This window comes from Podarcis erhardii (genome assembly GCF_964252035.2).
Source record: "Podarcis erhardii genome assembly, chromosome: 7".
Lineage (NCBI taxonomy): Eukaryota > Metazoa > Chordata > Lepidosauria > Squamata > Lacertidae > Podarcis > Podarcis erhardii.
This window is the reverse complement of record NC_138511.1, coordinates 11175737-11200857: the sequence shown is the minus strand read 5'-3', so window position 1 is coordinate 11200857 and position 25121 is coordinate 11175737. Positions and strand designations below refer to the sequence as shown.

Sequence of the window (25121 nt, the reverse complement as noted above, 5' to 3'; positions counted from 1 at the left end):
GTCCCCGACTGGGCCTGTAACCTTTATTGGGATGGTAATAATTTAACTCAGAAAAGGCTAAAGCTTTAAAGTTCACTCACCTGAGACTGGAGAAATAAATTGTTTAATCAATTATGTTTTTAATGTTTGATGCCATATTGTGTTTTAATTTGTTGTAAGCCGCCCAGAGTGGCTGGGATAACCCAGTCAGACGGGTGGCATAATAATAATAATAATAATAATAATAATAATAATAATAATAATAATACTCTCCTACTTACAAAACTCCACCCAATAAATTATGGGATGGGGGAGAACAGGAGGGGCCTCTCCCCCTCCCTGTTGGCTGTTTCAGGCATTGGATTCCAGAGGCTCAGATTTGCTGGCGCATTCATTTGCTTCCGTGTTCACTGATCTGTACCGGTTTTCAGAAGAGGATGCGGTGGGGAGGATTTCTCCAGTACTAGAGAGAGAAGCCACAGCTCCAAGCTTCTGCCAGCTGAGATTCCACTCCCCACCTCCCTGCCACCGCAATCCCTTTTGCAAACCCACCATTACCTGTTTTGTGCCCCTGGAGAGGACAGCTCTACCTGTCCCCAGTTCCTGTAACAGCTGGAGAAGAAATACCACCCCCCCATCTGATGCCTGGTTCCCTGCGGGCATCTCTGTGTCCGCTGTGGCTCAGCAGGAGAGCACGTGCTCTGCATGCAGAAGGTCTCCGGTTTGACCCCCATCACCACCCACAGGTATAATAATAATAATAATAATAATAATAATAATAATAATAATAATTTATTATTTGTACCCCGCCCATCTGGCTGGGTTTCCCCAGCCACTCTGGGCGGCTTCCAACAGAGATAAAAAATACACTAAAATGTCACATATTAAAAACTTCCCTGAACAGGGCTGCCTTCAGGTAGGATGGGGAATGTTCCCTGCCTGAAACCCTGGAGCAGGCATAGGCAAACTTGGCCCTCCAAATGTCTTTTGAGACTACAATTCCCAACATCCCAACATCCCTGTCTTTTGAGACTACAATTCCCAACATCCCTGACCGCTGGTCCTGTTAGCTAGGGAGGATGGGAGTTGTAGTCTCAAAACATCTGGAGGGCCGAGTTTGCCTATGCCTGCCTTGGAGAGTCATTGCCGCCAGTTAGTGCTGCCAAGGCTGAGCTAGAAGGACCAACTGTCTGAACTGGCACAAGGCACCTTCCTGTTTGACAAAGCAGCCGTGCCAAAGCAACTCTGCACATGCTCAGTTGTTGCCAGTTGCTTCATCTGTTTCAAACCAGACTTAGCTTGACCTTGATGCAGCGATGGGGGAAGTCACTGAATCTCAACTGCGTCGTCATTCCTGACCACAAGCCAAGCTGGAGTCTGGCAACATCTGGAGGGCCACAGCTGTGCATAGCTGTCAAGTGTCCCTTATTTGAAGGGACAGTCCCTTATTTCAGCGCCATGTCCTGCTGCTGTCCCTTATTGATAGATGTCCCTTAAATTTCAAAGGAAGCAGCTCCTCTCCCTGCTGGCCAGGGAGGAGGGAGGCTCCAACTGTGTTGCTTGGCTGTGTTGCTCACCCAATAAGAAGTCTAAGAACGACTGGGGGGTGGAGCTTGCATGCCTTGTGTGTGGCTAGTTAATGCAAGCTGAGGAGGTTTTTGAATGCTGGACGACATTTTGTTGCACGTGCTGCTGCAAACTTTGCAGTGCAAAGCTAGGCCGGGGAGCCATCTTAAGTTGAGGCTGCATAGGCCTTGTGGTGCATGTGATTCAGATTCTATTCAGTTGAGCCTCTGGTTACAAAGTTGGTTGGACAGTGTTCTCAAAGCTATCAGCATGAGTTTGACCAGACTGCAGGAGGACAGGAAAACTGGAGTGCCTGGAACAGGTGAGGCTGCAGGTCCCTTATTTTCAAGGCTGCTGGTCCCTTATTTTCAAATCTGTAAGTTGACAGCTATGCAGCTGTGCCGTGTCTACACCGAACACTTTGCTGCATCCTCCAAGCCATTTGACTGGGCCAAGGCTGCTTGTTGGCTTGTCTTCAAAACTTCCCTCCCCTGGAGGCTCACAGAGAGTGGTGGTGGTGATGAACGAGAGAACAGAGTGGACCCCTCCCCTCTTTTCTGAGCCCCTCCTGGGTAAGACTCCCCTTGGAAGGGAAACTTGATCCCCTCAGGAACAAAAATGCCTGGGGAGAAGCTCTGCCCCTGCTTTCCCTGCCCCACCAAGAACGCATGGGGTTACTCCACATTTTATTCATTCTCCTGTGTGATATACAGAACGTGGGACAATTCTGGCTGCCGCTGGAGGATGGGAGAAAGAGAGAGAGACCATGCAGGAAGGGGGGGTTCACACTGGGCAGCAGTAATCGTGCACGGCATGCAGCATGCCCCACCCTCCCAGATCATCACCAGCAAGGGCACACCCCTCCCCTCCTACAATTTGCAGCCCCATATCTCACAGGCTTCCGACTTGGAGCTGAAAGGGGATTTTGTGGCAGGAAAGGCGCTGTTCCAGGAACCTAAGCCCAGCTCATTTGCAAGGCAAGAACAACAATGGAGGGTTCAACTCCATTCCCCTCCTGCTTTTCTGCAACCTGCCAGAGGAGAGGGAGGGGAGGAAGAGGAAAGGGTGGCTTTGAGTTCACATAAAACCTGCCAGCCAGCGAACCAACAATCTCCAGTGCCAGGGCAGGTTGGCTGTGGCTCCCTTCCTCGCCTGAAGTTTCGAGGTTTCCTTTTTGGCCCTCCTGTGCCAGCTGCTGCCAGGGCTGCCCTTCTTGGTCCCTCTGCTCCTCTGATGAAAATGTCCCTTGCCTGCTGCTCCAGCTGCCTGGGAAGGCCTGGGTGACACTCAATGGTCAGCCTGACTTCCAGAGTCCTTCCGGACCAGCCCAACCACAGGATCAGCAGACACAGAATGCTCGGTGTAGACTTGGCTTCAAATTCCCTGCTTAGCCACAATGCTCGCAGAGGTTCCTCCGCTTGAGGGTCCTTCGGCATGCTTGAGGCGTTGCTTTTCCACAATCAGGAAGGCGTGGGATTAAGATGGTAGTTCCGCACAGCCCCGGATGTGGCACCGAGAGGCTGAACAGAAACCAGAGCAAGAAACCACAAACAGCAGGAAGCTTCTACCTCAAGGCAAAGGAGCCCCTCTTCCAAGCCTCACTTGCACTTTGCCAGTCCAGAAAGGCCAGGTGTTGGTGGGGACGCGAGCAAAGAAGACACAGGAATGCAACAATTCAACAGCCACGTTGTGTGGGTGCACCGTAAAAAGTGAGTCGGCTGATGATGCTCTTGTGGCAGGCGCCCAGTGTTTCTGTTTGAGGAGGGGCCCTGCTTCCATCCTCCTTCCACTTCCTCGCTTCCCCTTGGGCAGGATCAAAAGATGAACAATATTCAGCTGTGCGCACTCTGAATCCCTGCTGCACCTCGAGGATTTCTGCATGCATGGGTATGGCCCTCAGTGCTCCCAGGAGAACACCGTTCCTGCAAGTTAAGGGCATCCCTTCCACAAATCCCTGAGAAGGGAAGTGCAGGCAGGTGAGCAAAACAGCACATTCGCTCGGTTTTGCAGCAGAGACGGCGTTTCCACACATCTTAACACGGAAAGCGTGAGTTCTCGAAGCAGCCCGTGGCCGCGGGAATGGCTGGTCCACAAAGACACTGGATTGATATTGCAGACGCAATCCCTCCTATCAGGGATCTGTGGTAGAAACCCTCCGCAGAGGACCTTGCCTGCAAAAGTGCAACCCCGGCCTCCTCTCTCCTTGACCCAGGAGACACGGCTGCCGAAACGCCCGCTCCCGTCCTCAAGTGAAGCAAAGGCTTCTGGGAGACAATGGCCCTGGGAAGGAGGGGGCCACGCAAGCCAGGCTGTCCTCCAAGCCGTCAGAAGAAGGATCAGCCCTTCCCTTTGGGTTGGAAAGGAACTCGGGTGGGGAAATTGTTGGCGATGCCATTTCCACAGTCCCTGCGGTCCATCTCTGAGGAGCAGGAAAAAGGTCAAGAGGGGAAGGCGAAGAGAGGCTAGGCAGGAGGGCCTCAGGACCACCACGGAAGCAAAGTGGCCCTCATTGTAGCAGTGGTGGGGGGTGCAAAGGGCATGCAACCCTCCTCACCCCACAAGTCCAGCCTCTCTTGCCCACCTTCCTGGTCCTTGAAGGGGCCACGAGACTCTTGGCTGAGTTTGTGCCAGTGATGGAGCCCTCTAGGAATCCTTCCTCCATTGCCTTGGCTGAGCCTCCTCTTCAACAGAGCCGATGTGTGTGGTCAAAAGTGGCTGCACCTGCGGGGGGCGCTAGTTCACGCTGCTGGGTAAAAGGCTGCTTGCTGTATTGGGAGGAGGAAAAGGAGGAAGAGGTAATAATAACAGTAACCACAAATATGTAAAACCAGGGCAGCAGGCTCAGAGGTTTGTGGGAACTAAGAGCGGCGGTCGGGGGACAAAGAGGAAAGTTTCTTTTTCTTTTTCTGACCAATTGGGATGGGGGGCTTTCAGGTTTCTGCCAGAAGCCGTTCCAAGGCTGGATCTACACTGACCTGTTTAACATTATTATCTATCGTTCTAAAATGTCACAGGACATACTTGTGAATTAGAGCATTTTTGGCCTTGGTTCCCCCCCCCCCGTCAAAACACTGTCTCCCTCCTGCTGGCTGCTCTGGTGTCACATTTTAATAACGCATTACGAGTGTTAAAAGTAGGATGTAATGTGTCCATATATGTTATCAAAACAATTCCTTAACCCTTCCTTAACGTTAAAAACAGTGAGTGTAGATCCGCCCCAAAGCACAGAGGCTCAGGGCAGCTTCCAAATGTTGCAACTACGACTCCAAGCTGCGTCCCTGAGCACTGGCCATGCTGGTTGAGGGGACTGACAGGAAATGGGAGTCCAGCCTCACCTGGAGGGTGCCATTTTGGCTGCCTGTGGGTTCTGTGGCTCTTATTTCCGTTGGACAAAACCCTCCTCACCCTGGTTCCTGCTTAGCTCGTCACCCAGGGCTCAGCCTTGGCATCAAGAAATAGGTCCTGGGGCCCAGCACTCTCAGACTCTGCTTAAGTGAAGACCAGCCTCCGAGGGGAAGGGGGATCCTCACACAAGAGGGCCAGATCCACTTGAATTGAACAACCTAAATTTGTTGCCATACCAAGAAATCACAACTGCAAAAGAGTGGTGGTTTGGCAGCAGTGAGTAGGGGGGCAGTGACCCTGAGATGTGGCTGGGTTGCAGATGGAGGACGGTGTCTCATGGACCAAGTGCCACTGAGGCACGGCGGTTCCGTGTGACACGGAACATGCCCACGCCCAGCGCAAGGTCACTAGGCCGTACGAGACAGTCGTGACTGGGAATGGATGACCACGCTGGCACGGAGAAGAAACAATTTGTTGGACGGCCTGGAACACAATACCGGACACACCACAGCACGACAACACAGATGGCGCACAGCTACCCAGTAACAGGGGCAGGGCTTAGTTTCAGAAAGGGAAACAGGAATTGCCGGCTGCCAGCTGCAGGCCCCACCCCACCCTGCCCAGGCACGGAGGGGCTTCTCTTGCAGCGATGCAAGAGGATTCCGTGGGCAGCAGATTCGTGGCTATGCCAGTCCCCAGAAGGCCCTGAGACTCCAGCACGTGGCCGCACCTCCTGGTGAAGACACCCCAGCCCCTTGCCCTTGATGTGCCAAGAGCAAAGGCAATGCACTCTGCCTATGCCCAGAGGTGCTCTTCTCTGTGGACATCCTACCAAGCCTCCACCCATCCCTAATGGGTGGACATTTTTCCACCTTTGCCGCATCAAGCAGTTGGTTCCTTACCTTTCCCGCCCCGCCCTGGCCACAGTGATCCATGCGAGGGTCACCTCCAGGCTTGACTACTGTAATTCGCTCTACGTGGGGCTGCCCTTGAAGCTGTCCCAGAAACTCCAGCGGGTGCAGAATGCTGCAGCGAGGCTCCTCACGGGGTCTCTGCCATGGGAGCATATTCACCCAGTGCTTTTCCAGCTGCACTGGCTCCCGGTGGAGTACAGGGTCAGATTTAAGGTGCTGCTTTTGACCTTTAAAGCCCTTCACGGCCTAGGACCCTCGTACCTACGGGACCGCCTCTCCTGGTATGCCCCACGGAGGACCTTAAGGTTCATATATAGCAACACCCTAGAGGTCCCGGGCCCTAAGGATTAGCCTCAACCAGAGCCAGGGCCTTTTCAACACTGGCTCCGGCCTGGTGGAACGCTCTGTCTCATGAGACCAGGGCCCTGCAGGATCTGATTTCTTTCTGCAGGGCCTGTAAGACAGAGTTGTTCCGCCAGGCCTTTGGCTTGGAATCAACTTGTTCCCCTTCCCCTCTATCCTTTCTCCTTTCTCCTTCTGTGATGAGGCTGCGTTTTAATGTTGTATTTTAATCTTGTTTTTAAGTTGTATTCATGCAACTTGTTTTTATTATTGGTTGTTAGCCACCCTGAGCCCGGCCTTGGCTGGGGAGGGGGGGTTATAAATAAAATTTATTTTTATTATAATTATAATGAATGGGGAGCGAGGACCAAGAGCGGACCTCGCCTCCCCACAAGGCAACATGTTCGGGAGTGGAGCAGGCTGGGTTTTGTGGAAGAATCCCCTCCTGCAGACCCCACCTCTGCTCCTGCTCCTGCTCCTGAGTTTCTGGTCTTGCAACAAGAAGACGGCACGGACAGGCAGGTGCTTCTTTCGCAAACTGACCTGGCGAAGGGGAGGAGTCGCCACTCACCGTCAGCAGAACATCCTGGTTGTCGGCCAGAGCCTGCTTGGCCAGGTAGCGTTCCCGCTTGATCTTCACCTCCAGGGACTCGGGGACGTCTGGGACCAGCCAGTCGATGAGGCGCAGGCAGAAGAAGACCACATGCTGGGAGCCGGGAGGAAAGTCCGCGGGTTAGAGGCGCCAGGGGCCACCACGGCTCTTTGTGATGCTCAGCCACAAGCCGGTGTGCGTTATTCTCCCCATGCCACAGATGGGAAAACTGAGGCTTGGTTTGAAAGGGAATGCGACTCGGGCCACTCTGATCAGCAATTTAAGATGGAACTCCCGCCAGAGCAGAACCTATTTATCTACTTGCACCTACGCGGTGCAAGTATTTTTATATTTATTTTTATTTTATATTTATTTTTATAAGTATATTTATCTACGCGGGGATACGAACTGCCGACCTTCTGATCGGCAAGTCCTAGGCTCTGTGGTTTAACCCACAGCGCCACCCGCGTAGTCATAAATACAGCCACTTGCCCCAGGCAGGACACCAACTTCATTTCCCCCCACTTGTCAGGGCCAGCTGCCCTTCCACTAGCCCTACCATGTGCTTATGTCCCCTCAGCCCCAAAACCTTGGGTCCACCTGCCTCTGTGCTGCCTACACGGACTGACAGCAGTGGCTTTCCAGGATTTCAGGCAGGCAAGTTTCCCCCCAGCCCGACCTGGAAATGCTGCCGGCGGGGATCGAACCTGCGACCCTCTGCATGCAGGGCGGCTGCCCTACCACTAAGCTACACCCCCCTCAAGACGCTCACCTCGAAGGCAATGATGAAGCCCAGGCGGATGGCCAGCAGCTTCCAGTAGAAGAGAGTTTGGCTCCCATGGGGGTCGCGGAAGGCCTTGTACCTGGGGGGAGATGCCATTTCCGTGGGTTAACAGGGCTAGAGGTGCATGTATGTGCCAGGATGCATTCCCCGGGGCTGTGCGGGGTGGGGGGTGAGGTCTCTGCTCTCACCGGCACATGGTGTGGTTGCTGTCCACGAAACTGGGTGGAGCGTAGGCCAGGGTGAAGTTTACGTAGCCGTGCAGGTGGCTGTCGTACTCGTATTGGTACAGGAGGCGAGGGAGGAAGTCCGATGTGAAGGCAATGAGGAAGGCCTGTGGGGAGACAAGGAAGACACAAGATTTGCCCACCCTGGAAGAATGGCAGATGCAAGTAATAGACTATATGGAGCTGGCAGAAATGACTGGCAGAATCCGAGACCTGGGAGAAGAAGCGGTGGAAGAGGACTGGAAGAAGTTTAAAGACTATCTGCAGAAACACTGCAAAGTTTATGAATGTTAAAATGATGTTGGATATAAAAATAATATGGCATTAGTGACACAGTTTGAAAAAGTATGCAAAAATGTAATAGAAAAAGGGTGAAAGACCAAAGTTATATTATGTCAAAAGTAAACAATATGTTAAAGGTGTTTAAATATAAGGAGGAAAGATCGGAGACATAATAAAATGATTCTAATAATTAGAAATGAGTTTTGAAAGAGGGTAAGGATTTGCTGTATCTGATTGGGTAAAGAGGAACACAAAAAAGGGAGACGTGAGGAAGTCAAGAAAGAAGGTTAATTAAGTATGAATTTAAAAGTTGGAGTTTTTATTTTTCTTCTTGATTGGTGGAATTTTATTTTTCTGTATTTTGTTTTTTTTCTGTTTTATGTGTATGCAAGGAGACACATATGGGGGGGGGGATGCGTGATCTATGTAGGGCTGCAAGTATCCAGTGTGGGGGTCAGGTGGGATAGCTATGAGGAATTATGAAATATGGAGCAAGCCATTTGTGTCAGCAATGAAAGCATTGCGTTGACTGGGTTTGATTCATTGACAATAGTTTCTGATCAAATCCCACAAACCTCTGCACCTGACAGGCACATATAAGCATTCTAAATACAGGCCAGTTGCTTCACTAGGCATCCTCAGTACATAAAGATAGTAGGTTACTTTGATGTAGTTTGTTAATCTTTAGATAGATCTTGGCACTGTGGGTTAAACCACAGAGCCTAGGACTTGCCGATCAGAAGGTCGGTGGTTCAAATCCCCGCGATGGGGTGAGCTCCTGTTGCTCGGTCCCAGCTCCTGCCAACCTAGCAGTTCGAAAGCGCGTCAAAGTGCAAGTAGATAAATAGGTACCGCTCCGGTGGGAAGGTAAACGGCGTTTCCGTGCACTGCTCTGGTTCGCCAGAAGCGGCTTAGTCATGCTGGCCACATGACCCCAGTGGCATAGCGTGGGGGGTGCAGGGGGTGCCGGCCGCACCGGGCGCAACATCTGGGGGTTAGGTTAGGGATAGGGTTAGGAGGCGCAAATCCAGGGTTAGGGGGCGCAAATTACTTGCCTTGCCCCGGGTGCTGACAACCCATGCTACGCCACTGCATGACCCGGAGATTCACAAGGAGATGGCAAATACTCTTTCCTTGCCATCCTTCGTTTCCTGCCTCTTTATGACCTCCAGGGTTTTGCCGAATGCATTCCTCTAGTCCTGTTTTATTTACTCTGAACTATGTATGCATGCTCAAGTAGGAAATTAGCTCTTTGTAGTTTTAACTTTGTCCCACATGGGTTTTTTTTGAAATGTTCAGAGGAAATCTGATTGGTTCTTACGAACACTGTGTAAAAAGTTCTTTTGTGAATAAAATGACCTGGGCCGAGGGGTGGACAGGATTATTATTGGCACTCCTTCCAGAGTCTTGCTGGTCAAGTCTCGTGTGTATTTTATTAATCAGAGTCCAATCCTTCCTTGCTTTGGGAACGCTACAGATCTAAGGGCCCTGTCACACCTCAAGGTGCAGCTAGGACCCTGCGGATGCTGGGAACAACTCACAGATCCTGAGCCCTTAGTCTTGCAGCCTGACTGCCCAGGTCCCACAGAAGTAAGAGAGTTTTCATAGAAAACCAGATACAGACTCAACTTCCTGCCATGCAAATCATCCCCCAGCCTGATCAGGACTTGGGTAACATGAAGATATTTGCTCAGCACCACTCTCCCCACCACTGTCAGCCAGAAGAAAATTAAGAGCCGTGAAATCGGTTATGATACACTGGACAAAAGATTTTGGATATAATATACAGCTAAAAGAATGGGAGAGGTTGTGGAAAGAAAGAATAAAATTTACAGCATGTATTGTTTTGAAAGAGAATATGATGTATAGATGGTATATTACACCTGTGAAATTAGCTAAAATGTATGTGACAAGTAATAAATTTTGGAAATGTAAAGAAAAAGAAGGATCATTTTACAGTGGTGCCTCGCAAGACGAAATTAATCCGTTCCGTGAAGCTCTTCGTATAGCGGTTTTTTCGTCTTGCGAAGCAAGCCCATTGACAGCTTAGCGGATTAGCGCTATTAGCGGCTTTTAGCAATCAGCTGTTAAGTGGCTTATCGGCGGATCAGCTGATAAGCGGCTTAGCGGCTTAGGAAAAGGGGGGGAAAGGGGGGAAAAACCCGCAGGAACTCACAAGACATTTTCGTCTTGCAAAGCAACCCCATAGGGAAATTTGTTTTGCGAAGCGCCTCCAAAACGGAAAACCCTTTCGTCTAGCATGTTTTCCGTCTTGCGAGGCGTTTGTCTTGCGGGGCACCACTGTATCATATGTGGTGGGAATGTAAGAAAGTAAAAAACTTCTGGGAAATTATATATAACAAGATGAAAAAGATGTTGAAATATACATTTTTAAAAAGACCAGAAGCATTTTTTACTTGGTATTATAAGTGAGGACATTAATAGACAGGACATTAAACTGTTTTTATACGCAACAACAGCGACAAAAAAAAAATGGAAATCAGAAATGGAAGCAAGAAGAAATACCGACAAAAGAAGAATGGCAGACGAAATTAATGGACTACGCAGAATTGGGCAAAATGACAGGAAGGATTCGATACCTGCGGGACCAGAGATTCACAGAAGATTGGAAGAAATATAGGAATTATTTGAAGAGCAACTGTAATCAACAAATTACATTAGTAGGACTACAAGAAGTTTTGTAAGGAGGAATAAATGAAATATTTCAAAGAAGAAAAAGAAGAGAGATATTAGTTATGATATTTAAATGTAATAGTGAAAGTAAGAAATGCAAAATTAAGTGGAAAAGATTGGAAAATGTTCCGATATGATTGATGGAAGTCAAAAAAATTGAATAACTCTGCTTCCAACTCTGCTATTCTATGCTTCTATGATGGAATGCTTTTCCTCTTGGGCTTCTGCAGCCCCCACCAGAAGCCACTTGTCTTGGACACGGCTTGGGAGCCAGCTGCCTTGGGGGGTGGGGCTGCTGGGTGGAGAAGCCCCCTGCCCCGAGCTCTGAGCTTTGTGGGTTCATGGGTAGGGTGGGGTATTGAGTTCCTTCCGGACTCACGTTGACGATGACGGAGATCTGGGCTAGGACATCCAGGATGAAGAACCAGACGCTGATGTCTTGGGCGCGCTCGGCCACGGGGCGCCGATACTCGCAGGCGAACTTCTGGGCGTCCAGGCGGATCTCGACCCAGTTGTTGAGCAGGGCGAAGAGCGGAGCCAGCGGGAAGGCAGCCACGAAAATGGTGATGAAGCCAAACTGGAGCACTGAGGGAGAGCAGGGAAGCTCATCAGGGTTAGAGCGACAACCCTCCCCAAAGGAAAGGGGCAGGATAGAGGCTGGCATTGCGGGCCCCTGACATACAGCTCTGAGCTGGAACTGGGGTGGCAGAAGGAGAACGGAGCGATCTCCACTTTCCTGTGGTGGTCAGGTGGGATTGCTATGAGGGGGCGGCAACCGAGACCACATAACCCCGATCTTGAAAGACCTACACTGGCTCCCAGTATGTTTCCGGGCACAATTCAAAGTGTTGGTATTGACCTTTAAAGCCCTAAATGGCATTGGCCCAGTATACCTGAAGGAGCATCTCCACTCCCATCATTCTGCCCGGACGCTGAGGTCCAGTTCCGAGGGCCTTCTGGCGGTTCCCTCATTGCGAGAAGTAAGGTTACAGGGAACCAGACAGAGGGCCTTCTCAGTAATGGCACCCACCCTGTGGAACGCCCTCCCATCAGATGTCAAAGAGATAAACAACTACCTGACATTCAGAAGACATCTGAAGGCAGCCCTGTTCAGGGAAGTTTTTAATGTGTGACATTTTAATGTAGTTTTGGTCTTTGTTGGAAGCCGCCCAGAGTGGCTGGGGAGGCCCAGCCAGATGGGCGGGGTACAAAGAATAAATTATTATTATTATTATTATTATTATTATTATTATTATTATTATTATTCGAAAAATGAAGCAAGCTATTGTGTCAGCAATGAAAGCATTGCTTTGACTGGGCTTGGGTCATTTGACATGAGTTCTGATTCATTCCCACAAGCCTCTGCACCTCTGCCCATTTTCTCTCTGCCTGACAGTCACCTATAGAGCATTCTACACAGACCATTTATTCACCAGGCATCCTGGGCCATAAAGATAGGAGGTAGCTTTGGTGTAGCTTTTGTTAACCTTTAGGCCAGGAGGAAAGTTCACATGGAAGTGGTAAATGCCTATCTTTCTCTTTCCTGTTTACTGCCTGTTACAGATAGGTAGCCGTGTTGGTCTGCCATGGTCAAAACAAAATAAAAAAATTCCTTCCAGTAGCACCTTAAAGACCAACTGAGTTAGTTCTAGGTATGAGCTTTCGTGTGCATGCACACTTCTTCAGATACACTGAAACAGAAGTCACCGGACCTTTCACCGGACCTTTCACTGTTTACTGCCTGTTTATGACTTCTGGGGTTTGCTAAATGCATTCCTCCTTGATTCCTGTTTTATTTACCCTAAAACATGTATGCATGCTCAAGTAGTTCTTTGTAGTTAAGAGGCTTTCCCTGATCTGGTTTTGTCCCCTCGTGGGGTTTTTTGAAATGCTCAGAGGAAATCTGATTGGTTCTTACTAACACTGTGTAAAAAGTTCTTTTGTGAATAAAACGACCTCGGCCAGGGGGTGGTGAGATTCGCACTTCCTCCCAGAGTCTTGCTGGCCAAGCCTCGCATCTATTTTATTAATCAGGGTCCAGTCCTTTTGTGATGGCCTGGGAATCGGATTCAGAGGCTGAACCTGAGGAATCCCAGCCTGCACAGGAGTCCCTGCCTCCAGGACCAGCTGAGCCGGGGCTGGGGCTTGAACCTGAAGGGTCCTCACCTGTGCCAGATCCTCAAGAGCAGACACCAGCTGAATCTGCTCTGGCTCCTGAGGTGATGGAGGACCCATTGCCTGCAGGTGCTCCACTCTCAGCCCCATCAGGGGAAGCTGAGGTTGCCTCTGGGTCTGGTAACCCTCCAGCCTCTCCTGAGCTGCAGAGGCTCAGGGCAGAGAGGCGGAGGGAACTAAGTTCCCGCAGGAGGAGTGCTCGCCTCCAGGCCAGGAGAGGCGAGTCACCTGTGGACCGGGGCTGCCCTATGCCTCAGAGGAGATAAAAGCCAGCCAGCCCAGTCCCAGGTTGCGGGAGCAACATTGTTGGTAGCCTGTTCCTGCCTGCACCCTGTCCTGCTCTTCTGCCAGAGTTCCTGACCTCTCCCGACTCCTTGTCTTTTTTTAAAAAAATAATATTTATTAAAGTTTCCAATTAGTACAAAAATAAATAAATAAACATACACAAAAAAGAAATAATAAAAATACAAAAATACAAAAACAAAAGAGAACAGTTAAAACAAATGTAGTTTCCATTACTCATTTCCATTAACTTATTTCCCAGACCTCCTCTCACCTCCCCCTTTTGTATTCCAGTTCAAGTTCTTAATTCAGCAAATCCTTATTATAACTTGTTGTAACTTATTGTAACTTATTACTCAACCTCTACATTACAGCTGGTAACCACTTAATTTTTATCCAACATCACACTAATGTCCATTAATTTTATATTGCCTCTGCTCCCCCGACTCCTTGTCTTGGACCCCGCTTCAGCCTTAATGGACAGCCTCCATACCACACCCTCGACCTTGGACTGGACTCGGACCATGCCGCACGGTAACCCCCCAGGACCAGCACACCTTTCCTTTGCCTTCAGAACGCAACACCTCCCAGCCTTGTTTTTGCCTGGGATCCAGTCGCATCCCAGCAACTGGGCCATTATAGTGGCCTGGGAGTTCTCGTGCAACGAACCTGCCACCCCACAAAAAACAGGACGTTTTGCAAAAGTGAAAGTGATCAGAAAATGGACTGGCTTGTGCGGGGTAATAACCCGAACTGGCTCGGCCCTCCCTCCTGCTTACCCATCTCCAGGTACTCCTCAAAGAGGCCTTCGCACTCAATCAGTTCGTAATCCTCCTCCCAGCGCTTGGGCTCCTGGCAGATCTGACCCCCTCGCACCCGGGCCAGCTTCCTCTTCTGGCGCCAGGATTTCAGCTTCCTGCAGGGGAAGAAATGGACAAGAGAGGCATCGGAGCAGGGGAGAGGGGCTCCAGTTGAAAGGGACCCCAAAAAACATTAGGTTTTGTGGGGTGCTCTGTTTCCATGGCTGGAATTGCATAGAGTGTTAGTGAGCAGCCCCCTCTGGACCTGCCGGTCTATCTCTGGACCTGCCAGGTCTTCCTTCTCCTCCCTGCAGCTGGCAACTCACGGAATCAGAAACTCCTGGATGTTGCTGACAATCTGCTTCCCCACCATGATGATGAAGAGCTGCTGGGCCAGCTCAATCAGGCATCCGCCAGGACCGCACTGCAGGGAGAAGGGGAGGAGATGATGTCAGCAGAGCTCTAGGGAGCGAGTCTGGAAACCCTGTGCCCCAAGGAAACAGCTCCAGAGGGACCATTTCCCCCTGGAAAGAAGAAATCCCAATTCTGCCTTTAGCCAAACAGGCGTGGCAGGACCTTGGGTGTTTTGAAAAATCTTTAATGCTTTGTTTGTCACTCTTGGGCTGGAGTGTTGTTTGGGACCTTTTGTTGTGGGGGTTGCTGATGCTGGTTTTTTTGTATTTCTATTTTTTGTGTTTTATGTGGAAATAGTTCAGTTTATTTTTGTGTTTTTAATGCTCTGTTTATTGTTTATGACTACTTTTGTCACGTTGTAGTTATGTATTGTTTTCATGCTGCAAGCTGCCTTGAGCATGGCTTGAACTAAGGAAAGGTGGCACACAAAAATAAAAATAAAAATGTATGTATGTATGTATGCCAATACCTAAAACAGAAACCAGAACCAAAATAATCTAAAACAAACATAAACAAGTGAGCTCTTAAATCACAACCCTCCAATTAAAGTTGAACCTTGCAGATAAAGAAAGAAAGAAAAAAGAAAAAAACACGGTTTGATCTGGGGTGACAGCAGGAGATACCGAAACATGTGTGTGTGTCTGTGTGTGTGTCTGTGTGTGTGTGCGTGCGCACCACCACCCCCTGCAGCAAACTCTTTGGAGAAGGACCTGCCTGGCTCCAGCATCTGGATGCAGAGCCCGCCAGGTGGGCAGTGCCCAGACCGAGGCAAGAGAGAAGACTTGCCCCCTGCCCTGGTACTTACGTCTTCGTTCCTCATGCCCAGGAGTTTTCCATATTGGCCAGGGTACCCCACAAACCTGCTGGGACAAAGGGAAGGGTCTGCCTGGGGTTTGGAAGCCTCACACCCGCAATGGGGGAACACTCAAAATGGCAGCTCTCAGCTCTGTACTGGGAGAGCCCAGGGGAGGCTGAGAGCCCCATGGGGAGAAGGCAAAGCCATAGAGGAAGTGGGGAGTTGGGGGTGCCCAGCCCAAGTGGTGGAGCCCCACGACATGCCTCCTTGTAGCCACAGTCATGGCGAAGCAGGGCTCACGCTCCGTGGCTAGGAAGTCCCTCCCTCCCTGCCGTCTGGGGTTGTTTCCCTGCCCCTGTGCAAGGGGTCTAGGGACCAGCAGTCTCACCTGCCCTTGAAGAAGGCCACGTAGAATGGGGAGGAGTAGAAGTTGACAAACTGGAAAATGAAGACCTTGAAGGTGAAGGCGTCTTCATGCTGTGTCTGAGTCCGGTGCATTTCTGCAAAAAGGGAGAGCCCAGTATAGGGTGGCCGGGAGGCATGTTGGCCAGAGAGGAAGGAGGAGGAGCAGGAGAAGGCGAGATGGGGGGCAGCCAGCCCCATGGCGGAGGAGCTGCTCGTGCTACAGAAATCCCCAAGGGGCATTTTGCAGGCCACTGCCCCATCATGCACAAAGGGAGCCTCATGAACTGAGCTCAGCCAGTTGGCAGTGGCAATGCAGGGACAGAATAGGGGCAGAGTCTGGGCTTGCTGGGAAATCGGGGTGGGGTGGGGGGTTGGCATCTCAGACTCACCCCACCTGGTGAGCTTCTCAGCCAGAGAGGTGTAGACCTGACTCATGAGGAGAATGAGCACCAGGTTCACCATGCAGCTGCTGATGTTAGCAATGTTCCCTGCCTGCAGGGAAAAGACAGAACGTCGCCACCCCAGTCGTCTCCAAAGACCAGCGAATTTTCTCCCTCCTTAAAACACACAGAGAGGAAGGGGAACCCAATAGCCTAGACCACAGAGACCCCCTGGGCTCAAACTCGACACACAAGGAAAATCCTCTCTGTAGTGCTAAATTGGAGCAAAGGTCAATCCGCAGAAAACCCAAATTGCTGTTTGTTCCAACTGAGCACGAAAGAGCAGCAGGGCAAGGGAAGTGTGGAGGAGCCCTTACTGCATCTCTGAATGCCCAGTGTGCCTGGCAGAGGACAGGAGGAGCAGGTCTCTGCCACCGAGGGGCTTACAATCTAAAATCCAACCCTAACTGCAGGAGAATTCTGCCTGGACTTTTTATATGTATATCCAGAGAATGCAAAACAGAAAGGGAGAGAGAGAGAGAGGCAGAAAGAGAGATAGACTTTGATTGCATACACATTTAGCACATTTAGAGAGGAGCATACACACCCAAATTCCGGGAACTGTAGTTTTAATGATGCTGCGAATTGTGGTTGTGTTTTTTTTTAATTATTTGGTTTTTCAAATTAAAATTTTACAGAGATATATCAAACATAAATCATAAAAACAATATTCCAAGGAATCTCCTGGACTTCCCTCCTCCCCTTTGTGGGTCCTGTTATTAATCATTTCCTCCTGCATCTTTTATGATTATCCAAATCTTTTATATCTCCATCGCGTCCAGAATTCACCCTTAAACTACAAGTGATACTCCAATCCTACTAACGATTTTAACGATGTTGGGAATTGTAGCTCTATGAGGGGTCAGCTACAGTTCCCAGAATTCGGCAGTGCGGGGGAGAACGCACCGTATGCTTTGCACAAAACCATTTCCCTACAAAATCCATCGCTTAACATTTGGGGTTCAATGTCTCTAAGGGGGGGGTGGACCAGGCCTCACGGCCCCTCTGCTCTCACCTGGGTCATCAAGATCGTGTTCCCTGTGTGGTACATCATGGTGCTGACAATTCCTCGGTACATGATCACCGACACGAGGAAGATCATCACCACACAGAGCTGACGGGAGAAGCAAAGCGTTCAGGATCAGTGCTGAGACCGGAAGCCTCTCAGCTCAGCCCAGCCCCACAGCCCAGGCCTCTGCCTGGCATGTGTTGGGGGCAGGGGACTCCCCTCACCATGATGATGATGGCCATGGATCCCGTCAGGATGCGGGAGAGACGGTCACGTTCAGGGAAATACGGCTCCTTCACCCCCGTGACGGGATTCTGCTCCATGCGGGGGGCCATGGCGGCAAACTCTGGCCGAGGACGCTCCTGGGGGAAGGAGAGACAGAGAGAGGTTGAGATGGAGAGACGAAGCACAGAAGGTGTTGGGCTCTCCCTTCCTTGGAAGATTTTTAAGCAGGGCTTGGGCAGCCATCTGCCAGGGATTCTTTAGCTGCTATTCCTGCATCGTACGGGGTTAGGCTAGATGAACATTGGGAGTCCCTTCCACTTCTACAAAATTCTATGAAACGGCTTCTGGGGACAAAGTGGGGTTGGGGAACACAGAGCTCTCAAATTCCTAAACAAAGGAGAAAACCCTTTGGACACAAATGGCCTTTAACACTGTGTGGAGATGTTTAGGATTATATTACAAGCCTTGTGGTTCACAGAATCGCAGAGCTGGAATGGACCATGAGGTCATTAAAATGACCATTTTGTGATGTGTTTAGGGTGTTCCGTTGCTGTGCACTACCTTGGTACATTAATATCTTTGTTCCTTTTCTTTTTTTGTATATTTTTAAAGTTTTTTCTATTTTACATTTTAGAATATTCATTTAAATAATGTTATAATATCAGTGACTTCCTTTCCTCTCTTCCCATGGTTCAGTTTGCATGCCATAGATCCCAGCATAGTTTACATAAACTAAACCATTCAATATAATAATAATAATTTATACCCCACCCATCTGGCTGAGTTTCCCCAGCCACTCTGGGTGGCTTCCAATCAAGTGTTAAAAACAATACAGCATTAAATATTAAAAACTTCCCTAAACAGGGCTGCCTGCAGAAGATAGCTGCTTATTTCCTTCCTATTCCATTTTTACATCCGTCAAAACTTATTTACACTGTTGAATTTATCTTAATGCTGCCAACGTTATTAACATCTTTCTTCCTAAATCCACCTTCTCTGAGCATGACCTGGGAATGCTGTCTGGACACCGAAAGGGCTTGAGAAAGAGAAACACTTTTCAGACGTTAGGAAACGGCATTTTGTCGGAAACGTTGTGCAAAATGGCTCTCGCTGCCATCCAGCCAAAGGAGCTGCGCCAGGAGGGAAGGGGGCAAACTCCTGCCCCCCCCCCACCATACTAGATGCACCATGCTAGCCTGATTGATGTTAGCTGGCATAATAATAATAATAATAATAATAATAATAATAATTCATTATTTATACCCCGCCCATCTGGCTGGGTATCCCCAGCCACTCTGGGCAGCTTCCAACAAAGTATTAAAATTAAATGTCTGTTAAACATTAAAAGCTTCCCTAAAGAGGGCTGCCTTCAGATGTCTTCTAAAAGTCTGGTAATTGTTCTTCTCTTTGACATCTGAAGGGAGGGCGTTCCACAAGGCGGGTGCCACTACCGAGAAGGCCCTCTGGCTGGTTCCCTGTAACATGGTTTCTCGCAGTGAGGGAACCGCCAGAAGGCCCTCGGCGCTGGACCTCAGTGTCCGGGCAGAACAATGGGGGTGGAGACGCTCCTTCAGGTATACTGGACCGAGGCCGTTTAGGGCTTTAAAGTGGCTGGCGCAGCAGAACAGCTTCTGCTTTTTGCTTTTGTTCCCTTTTGCTGCCACAGGGAAATCTGCCTCCCACTTACCTCGTCCTCCTGGAAGTCCATGCAGTCCCAGTGGTGGGCCAACGTAGCGTTTTTTCGCTTCCAGTACTCCAGGAAGGTCACGGCCCAGAAGGACATGAAGATGCTGAAGAAGACGGTCCCTGGGTGGTCAAAGAGGTAGCCCACCTGTGGTCAGAACAGGAGAGGGGGGAGAAGACGTCCAGGAACAGCTGCCATACAGACACTCCAATGGAATCAAATCCACCCAATGGTAGCTATGCTGTGCCCATGCCTGTTTTGGGGAAAAGGTTTTGTGCTCCATGTATTAAAGGTAAAGGGACCCCTGACCATTAGGTCCAGTCGTGACCGACTCTGGGGTTGCGGTGCTCATCTCACTTTATTGGCCGAGGGAGCCGGCGTACAGCTTCCAGGTCATGTGGCCAGCATGACTAAGCCGCTTCTGGCAAACCAGAGCAGCACACGGAAACACCGTTTACCTTCCCACCGGAGTGGTACCTATTTATCTACTTGCACTTTGACGTGCTTTCGAACTGCTAGGTTAGCAGGAGCTGGGACCGAGCAACGGGAGCTCACCCCGTCACGGGGATTTGAACTGCCAATCTTCTGATTTAACCCACAGTGCCACCTGTGTCCCTTGCTCCATGTATTAGGCACCTCTTAAAGAGATCCTAACCAAATTGGCTTGAGAGAAAGGAGCAGGTTTGGGCTGATGTTTGGATACAGCCATGTGCCATTTCGAATCAAGATTGTACATTGCGGCAGCCTTTGGCTACGTGCAATAAAACTGACTGATTGAATGAAGGTTGTGGGCTGCGCCTTTGAAAACTGCACTGATTTGGAGGGTTCTTAGCATTCCTGAGCCACGCTGGGTGCAAGGCTGCTGGGACTGAATAGATGAATGACGAACGAACGTTTTTCAAAACAAAGCAAAACAAATATCCTTTATAGATCACAATGGTTCCCATTCTGCAGATGGGGGAACTGAGGTCACCAAAGGCTGGCTTGCCTGAACCGATGAGACAGGGAGAGACTGTTAAAAAATTTAAAATAACCTTTCCCAAAACAACAACAACCCTGAAGCCTTTATTTTAGGAATTTTAGGTGCCAAAATCCAAATGGAGCAGAAAAGACTATTTATGTATGCAACCACAGCTGCTCAGATGTTATTGGCCCAGAGATGGAAAGAAGATAAAGTCCCGACCAGAATGGCAGATCAAGTTGATGGACTATGCCGAAATGGCAAAAATGACCGGAAGAATCAGAAATCAGGAAGACCAAAATTTTCATAAAGAATGGGGACGAACACTAGAAGTTTAATGGTGAATTTTGAACATAACGGAGATGTAAAAGATTTGGATTATCATAAACGATGCAGGAGGAAATGATTAATAATAGGACCCACAAAGGGGAGGAGGGAAGTCCAGGAGATTCCATGGAATCTTGTTTTTATGTTGTATGTTGGATATGTGATTGTTAAACTGTAATTTGAAAAACCAGTTTTATTTTTATTTTAATCTTTTAAAGAGAGACTTTGGGAGCTCCACTTTGGGAGTGGGCAGGCAATCCGTTGCATTCCCACGCCCCACAGAGAGAGCTCCCTGGCTCTCTGTGATGTCATTAAATGCCCTGCCTCCCATTCTTCCCCCCTCCAAGAACAATCCCCAGAAAGCCCAGCAGCCAGCAAGTCCCCTCACCTTTGCCATGGGGCAGATCTCAGAAAGGTTCCAGTTGCCGCAGGTGTCGCACAGGGGGCACATGAGGAACTGGCCCCCACTGCTGCAGATCTCTTGTCTGGGGAAGAGAAGAGGGTGAGGGTCAGTGGGGGATGTCACTCAGGGTTGGGGGGGCGGGCGGGGGGCTCACCCAAGGTGTGTTTCATGATGCTCAACTGTAGCGTTCCCAAAGCAAGGAAGGACTGGACTCTGATTAATAGAATACACACAAGGCTCGACCAGCAAGACTCTGGGAGCCAGTGCAAATACTAATAATAATCCTGTCCAGCCCTCGGCCCAGGTCGTTTTATTCACAAAAGAACTTTTTACACAGTGTTCGTAAGAAGCAATCAGATTTCCTCTGAGCATTTCAAAAAACCCCACGTGGGGACAAAGTTAAAACTACAAAAAGCTAATTTGAGCATGCATATGTAGTTCAGAGTAAATAAAATAGGACTAAAAGGAGGAATGCGTTCAGCAAACCCCGGAGGTCATAAACAGGGGAGGAAAGACGGCAGTATTTACCATCTCCTTATGAACTGTCTTCTGGGCCCTTAAGATCTATCTAAAGATTAACAAATCTACATCAAAGTTACCTACTATCTTTATGACCCAGGATGCCTGATGAAGCAACCAGCCTGTGTTTAGAATGCTTATACGTGCCTGTCAGGCAGAGAAATAGGACAGCGATGCAGAGGCATGGATTGATCAGAAATCATATCATAATGGCTCAAACCTAGTCAACGCAATGCTTTCATTGCTGACACAAATGGCTTGCTCCATATTTTTTATAATTCCTCATAGCAATCCCACCTGATCACTACACTCAACACCAGCTGGGTCCCCTTCAGCTTAAATCTGACTCAGGAAGTGGTGTTTTTCTTAAAATAACTGGAAATAACTTCTTTGTGCATGAAGCAATCGAAAGAGAGCACCTCTATGCATCTGGAAATGCCCTTTCCCTTGCCCAGAGTTGGCACAATCACCTCTCTGAGGCTAGAGAGGACCAGGATCCTGGGCCAGAGGGCAGGAATGAGAAAAGGCAGACAAGGAAGAATCCACTCCCTGATCCTGCTTCCGACAGGGGGGCAGCCAGAAACCCAGAAGCAGGGCGCCAAGTCCTCTCCACTGCTGCATAACTCCAGCACCGGGCATTTGCAGCTGAAACAGCAGGATCAGGGCGAGGCAGCCCATCGTGCTCTGCGTGACGGAGCGTGATGGACAGAGGATAAAGGAACCTGCGTTTATTCCTCTTGATATAATTATTTTGAAAAAAGAGAGCTCTGCATTGTGTTTTCTTCGGTGACCAACTAGGTGCTTGCACCGAGGAGGTTATTTCTCTCTTACTCCTTGTTCCTCAGCCTTCAGAAATCTCAGGACTCGGACACTCCTTTCAGCTGTTTTTCCAAGGTGGTCTGTTTCCAACAGCCAGGTGCTTCTGGGCATAGCTGTCAAGTGTCCCTTATTTGGAGGGACAGTCCCTTATCCCAGCGCCATGTCCCACTGCTGTCCCTTATTGATGGATGTCCCTTTAATTTCTCAGGTTTCAAAGGATGCAGCTCCTCTCCCTCCCTCCCTGCCGGCCAGGGAGGGGGGAGGCTCCAACTGTGTTGCTTGGCTGCCCGGCCCGGCCCCCTACGGCCTCCTCTCACCAGCCATGGCCCCCGGGAGCTCCTCCCCACCGGGACTGGCGGGAGCCTCGGGCCCTTCTGCCGCCATCCTCCTCGCGGCCGCCGAGCTGAGCGTCTCTACCTGGGGCTCCCCTCTGTCTGTCACCGCCGCTCCCGCTCCTGCTAGGCCGTACTGCGGTTGTGCCGCCGAAGGACCCGGATGAGATGGGCAGCCTGATGTGGCCTATGAATTGCTGAGGAGCCTTGAGAGGAGAGCGAGGGCAACCATAGAGAAAGCAGTTCAGAGAGAGGAGGAAGAGGAGGAGGCGGAGGCGCGGGCAGGTGTTCCAAGGGCTACAAGGGAAGGATCGCAAGCGCTTCTCCCATAGATTTGTAGTGGTAGACTAGCATAGATGGTCTGATCTGCGGGTTTACTTCGGGCGCTATTTCCCCCCCTCCTCCCGCCCCGCCTGATGGAACTGAGAGCTGCAGATGGAGCTGGAGAGAAAAGATACAGAACCGCAGCAGCATCTTCATAGCTTGGACTTCGTTTTGCGCGAAAAGTGGTTGCTGCTTGTAGTTATTTAATTGCAGTGTTTCATCGGCTGGTGTCTTGAGCAGCAACCTCTGTAAACGAAGGGCTAAAAACCGGCGCTGCTCTCCCAAATTACCTGGTCCCTTTTAACTGGTTGACTAAAATCCCTTATTTTGGCTGCTGGTCCCTTATTTTCAAATCTGTAAGTTGACAGCTATGCTTCTGGGACACCCACCCACCAAGGCAGCACTGAAGGCCCAATGTGTGGCCTGTCCCCTCCTGCCCATGCAGATGCAGCCTAGGAAATGCTTCACCAGTTGAACTTCTGCCTGATGCACAGCCATAAAAGAGATGGAGCTTCCCACCCCATGGGGCCCAAGATGCAGGATGAGGGTTTGGAAAGGGATGCTTGGGGGGCGGGGGTCATGCCCTGAAACATGCAGGCTCTCCCACAAGCTGACTGCCCTCCTCCTCCCCACAACCCCTGCCCCACTCACGCTGGTGTGTTTGTCCCCATGGTGAAGAGGCCGGCAAGGAAGACCAAAGTGCCGACAGTGGCTGCCGGTAGGAGCCAAGCCGTGTAGAAGCCTGCAGGGAGACAGGTGAGGCAGAGCCCGTGAGCAGTGGGCACCCAACATTGCCCTGCCGCCCCCCACCCTGAGCCCCTTCCAGGCCGGAGCTTATGGGCTGGGCTCTGCCTTCCTCAAGCCCAGATTTCCCCACCCTGTCCCAGTCTCCCTGCTCAGGACCCAGATGCAGAGCAGGGGCTGAACTCAGCACCGTGTGAGACCCAAAGCCGCTTCAAAAGTTATCTCTGAGCACGTAGAGAGTGCAAGGCTCAAACGGGAGCTCACACAATAACAGAAGTGAAATAAGCCACCGTATTTTTCGCTCTATAAGACGCACCCGACCATAAGACGCACCTAGTTTTAGAGCAGGAGAACAAGAAAAAAAATATTCTCTCCCTCTCTGCGCAGCGCCTCTCCAGCAAAGCAAAGTCAGAACAGCAAGAGGGATCGCTGCGCAGTGAAATCAGCGATCCCCCTTGCTGTTCTGGCTTCTGGGATAGCTGTGCCAAGCCTCTTCAGAGCAGGGGGAGTGTTCCTCCTGCTGCACTCCTGTGGCTATCCCTGAAGCCAGGAGAGCGAGAGGGATCGGTGCGCACCAATCCCTCTCGCTCTCCTGGCTTCAGGGATAGCTGCGCAGCCTGCATTCACTCCATAAGATGCACACACATTTCCCCTTACTTTTTAGGAGGGGAAAAGTGTGTCTTATAGAGCGAAAAATATGGTATACGGGAATGTAAAGAAGAGGGAGACCTCTGGCAGCTCACACTCACACACTTCGAAGCATACAGCTACCCCACCCCTCAAGGTTCCTGGGAACCGTAGTTTATTTCCCAGCAGCCTGAACAAACTACAATTCCCAGGATTCTTTGGGGGTGTGCTTCAAAGGCTTGGTGTGCACATGGCCTCTGAGCAACCGCAGAGTGGTTTTTGGCCCCCGCCTGCCTCTGCACCTTCCTTGCTTCCCTTTTCCGGACTTCTGAGCAGCGTCTTGCCACAGCCAAGGAGGAGACAAAAGAGGGCGCCTCACCCAGCCAGGCGAAATAAATGGCCACCTTCTCCCCAAAGTATTCCCGGATGTGGTCCAAAGGCTGGTATTTGTACCAGCAGCGCCACTGGGCCCAGAAGCGGTACAGGATCTGCCGGGGGTTCAGCTCTTCGCCCAGGACCTCGTACTCAGGCAGCTCGAAGGGGCCCTGTGGGAGGAGGAGCCAGAAGGGAAGAGGTTAAGTGGACGTGTGACATCATCACCCACAGGAAGTCACATCATCACCCACAGGAAATGATGTCAGAAGGTAGCACAGACATCCTTGGGGAGGCTCCCAGACTCCCAAGGGACAGAGGTGTAGAGGCCAAGGTGTACAGCCTCACGAAAAATAGCAGGATTTTAATTTCAGTTGCGAAAATGGAAAGATGAAAAGACAGTTACCAAGAAAAAGAAGAACACAGCCTAACAACCAGTAACATCCTGCGAAATATTATGCGCTGTTCTTTGCACCCACTGCTTGCCTTTTATGTTAGATATAACTTGATTTTTTAATCAGACATAATCTACATACAATATTTTCCACGTCGGGATTTATCATTTGTGTGAGAGGCAAGGAAGGTACCCTTGCCCCGGGCCTGGGAGGGCTAAGGTGGCTGGGGAACCACATCGCAGACTGGCTGCTTCTTCGTTTTGAGTTTTTAATTTTATTCTAATGATACTTCCACCTTGGATGAGCTCTGCCCAAGTGAAACAGCACAAGTGAAACAGCCAGGACC

At 50.1% G+C, this 25121-nt stretch overlaps 1 protein-coding gene across 2 annotated transcripts in view; it reads right to left on the bottom strand.

The window, feature by feature from the left end:
- Positions 1 to 2218: 2218 nt before the first annotated feature.
- Positions 2219 to 25121, bottom strand: part of LOC309346749 (anoctamin-7-like) — a 29715-nt gene continuing 6812 nt past the window's right edge. Inside the window, exons 7-22 of one of the 2 annotated variants that reach the window (XM_081870879.1) lie at positions 24388 to 24553; positions 23289 to 23379; positions 20629 to 20725; positions 18956 to 19099; positions 17268 to 17405; positions 17050 to 17148; positions 15984 to 16086; positions 15578 to 15689; positions 15199 to 15253; positions 14306 to 14403; positions 13959 to 14095; positions 11102 to 11307; positions 7711 to 7853; positions 7511 to 7601; positions 6690 to 6852; positions 2219 to 4310 (exon numbers count right to left, since the gene is read on the bottom strand). In XM_081870879.1, coding sequence (XP_081727005.1) covers positions 4279 to 4310; positions 6690 to 6852; positions 7511 to 7601; positions 7711 to 7853; positions 11102 to 11307; positions 13959 to 14095; positions 14306 to 14403; positions 15199 to 15253; positions 15578 to 15689; positions 15984 to 16086; positions 17050 to 17148; positions 17268 to 17405; positions 18956 to 19099; positions 20629 to 20725; positions 23289 to 23379; positions 24388 to 24553 — 1875 coding nt within the window. In that variant the 3' untranslated portion in view covers positions 2219 to 4278. The remainder of the gene's footprint in view (positions 4311 to 6689; positions 6853 to 7510; positions 7602 to 7710; positions 7854 to 11101; positions 11308 to 13958; positions 14096 to 14305; positions 14404 to 15198; positions 15254 to 15577; positions 15690 to 15983; positions 16087 to 17049; positions 17149 to 17267; positions 17406 to 18955; positions 19100 to 20628; positions 20726 to 23288; positions 23380 to 24387; positions 24554 to 25121) is intronic. The other variant, XM_081870880.1, reaches the window with a different exon arrangement.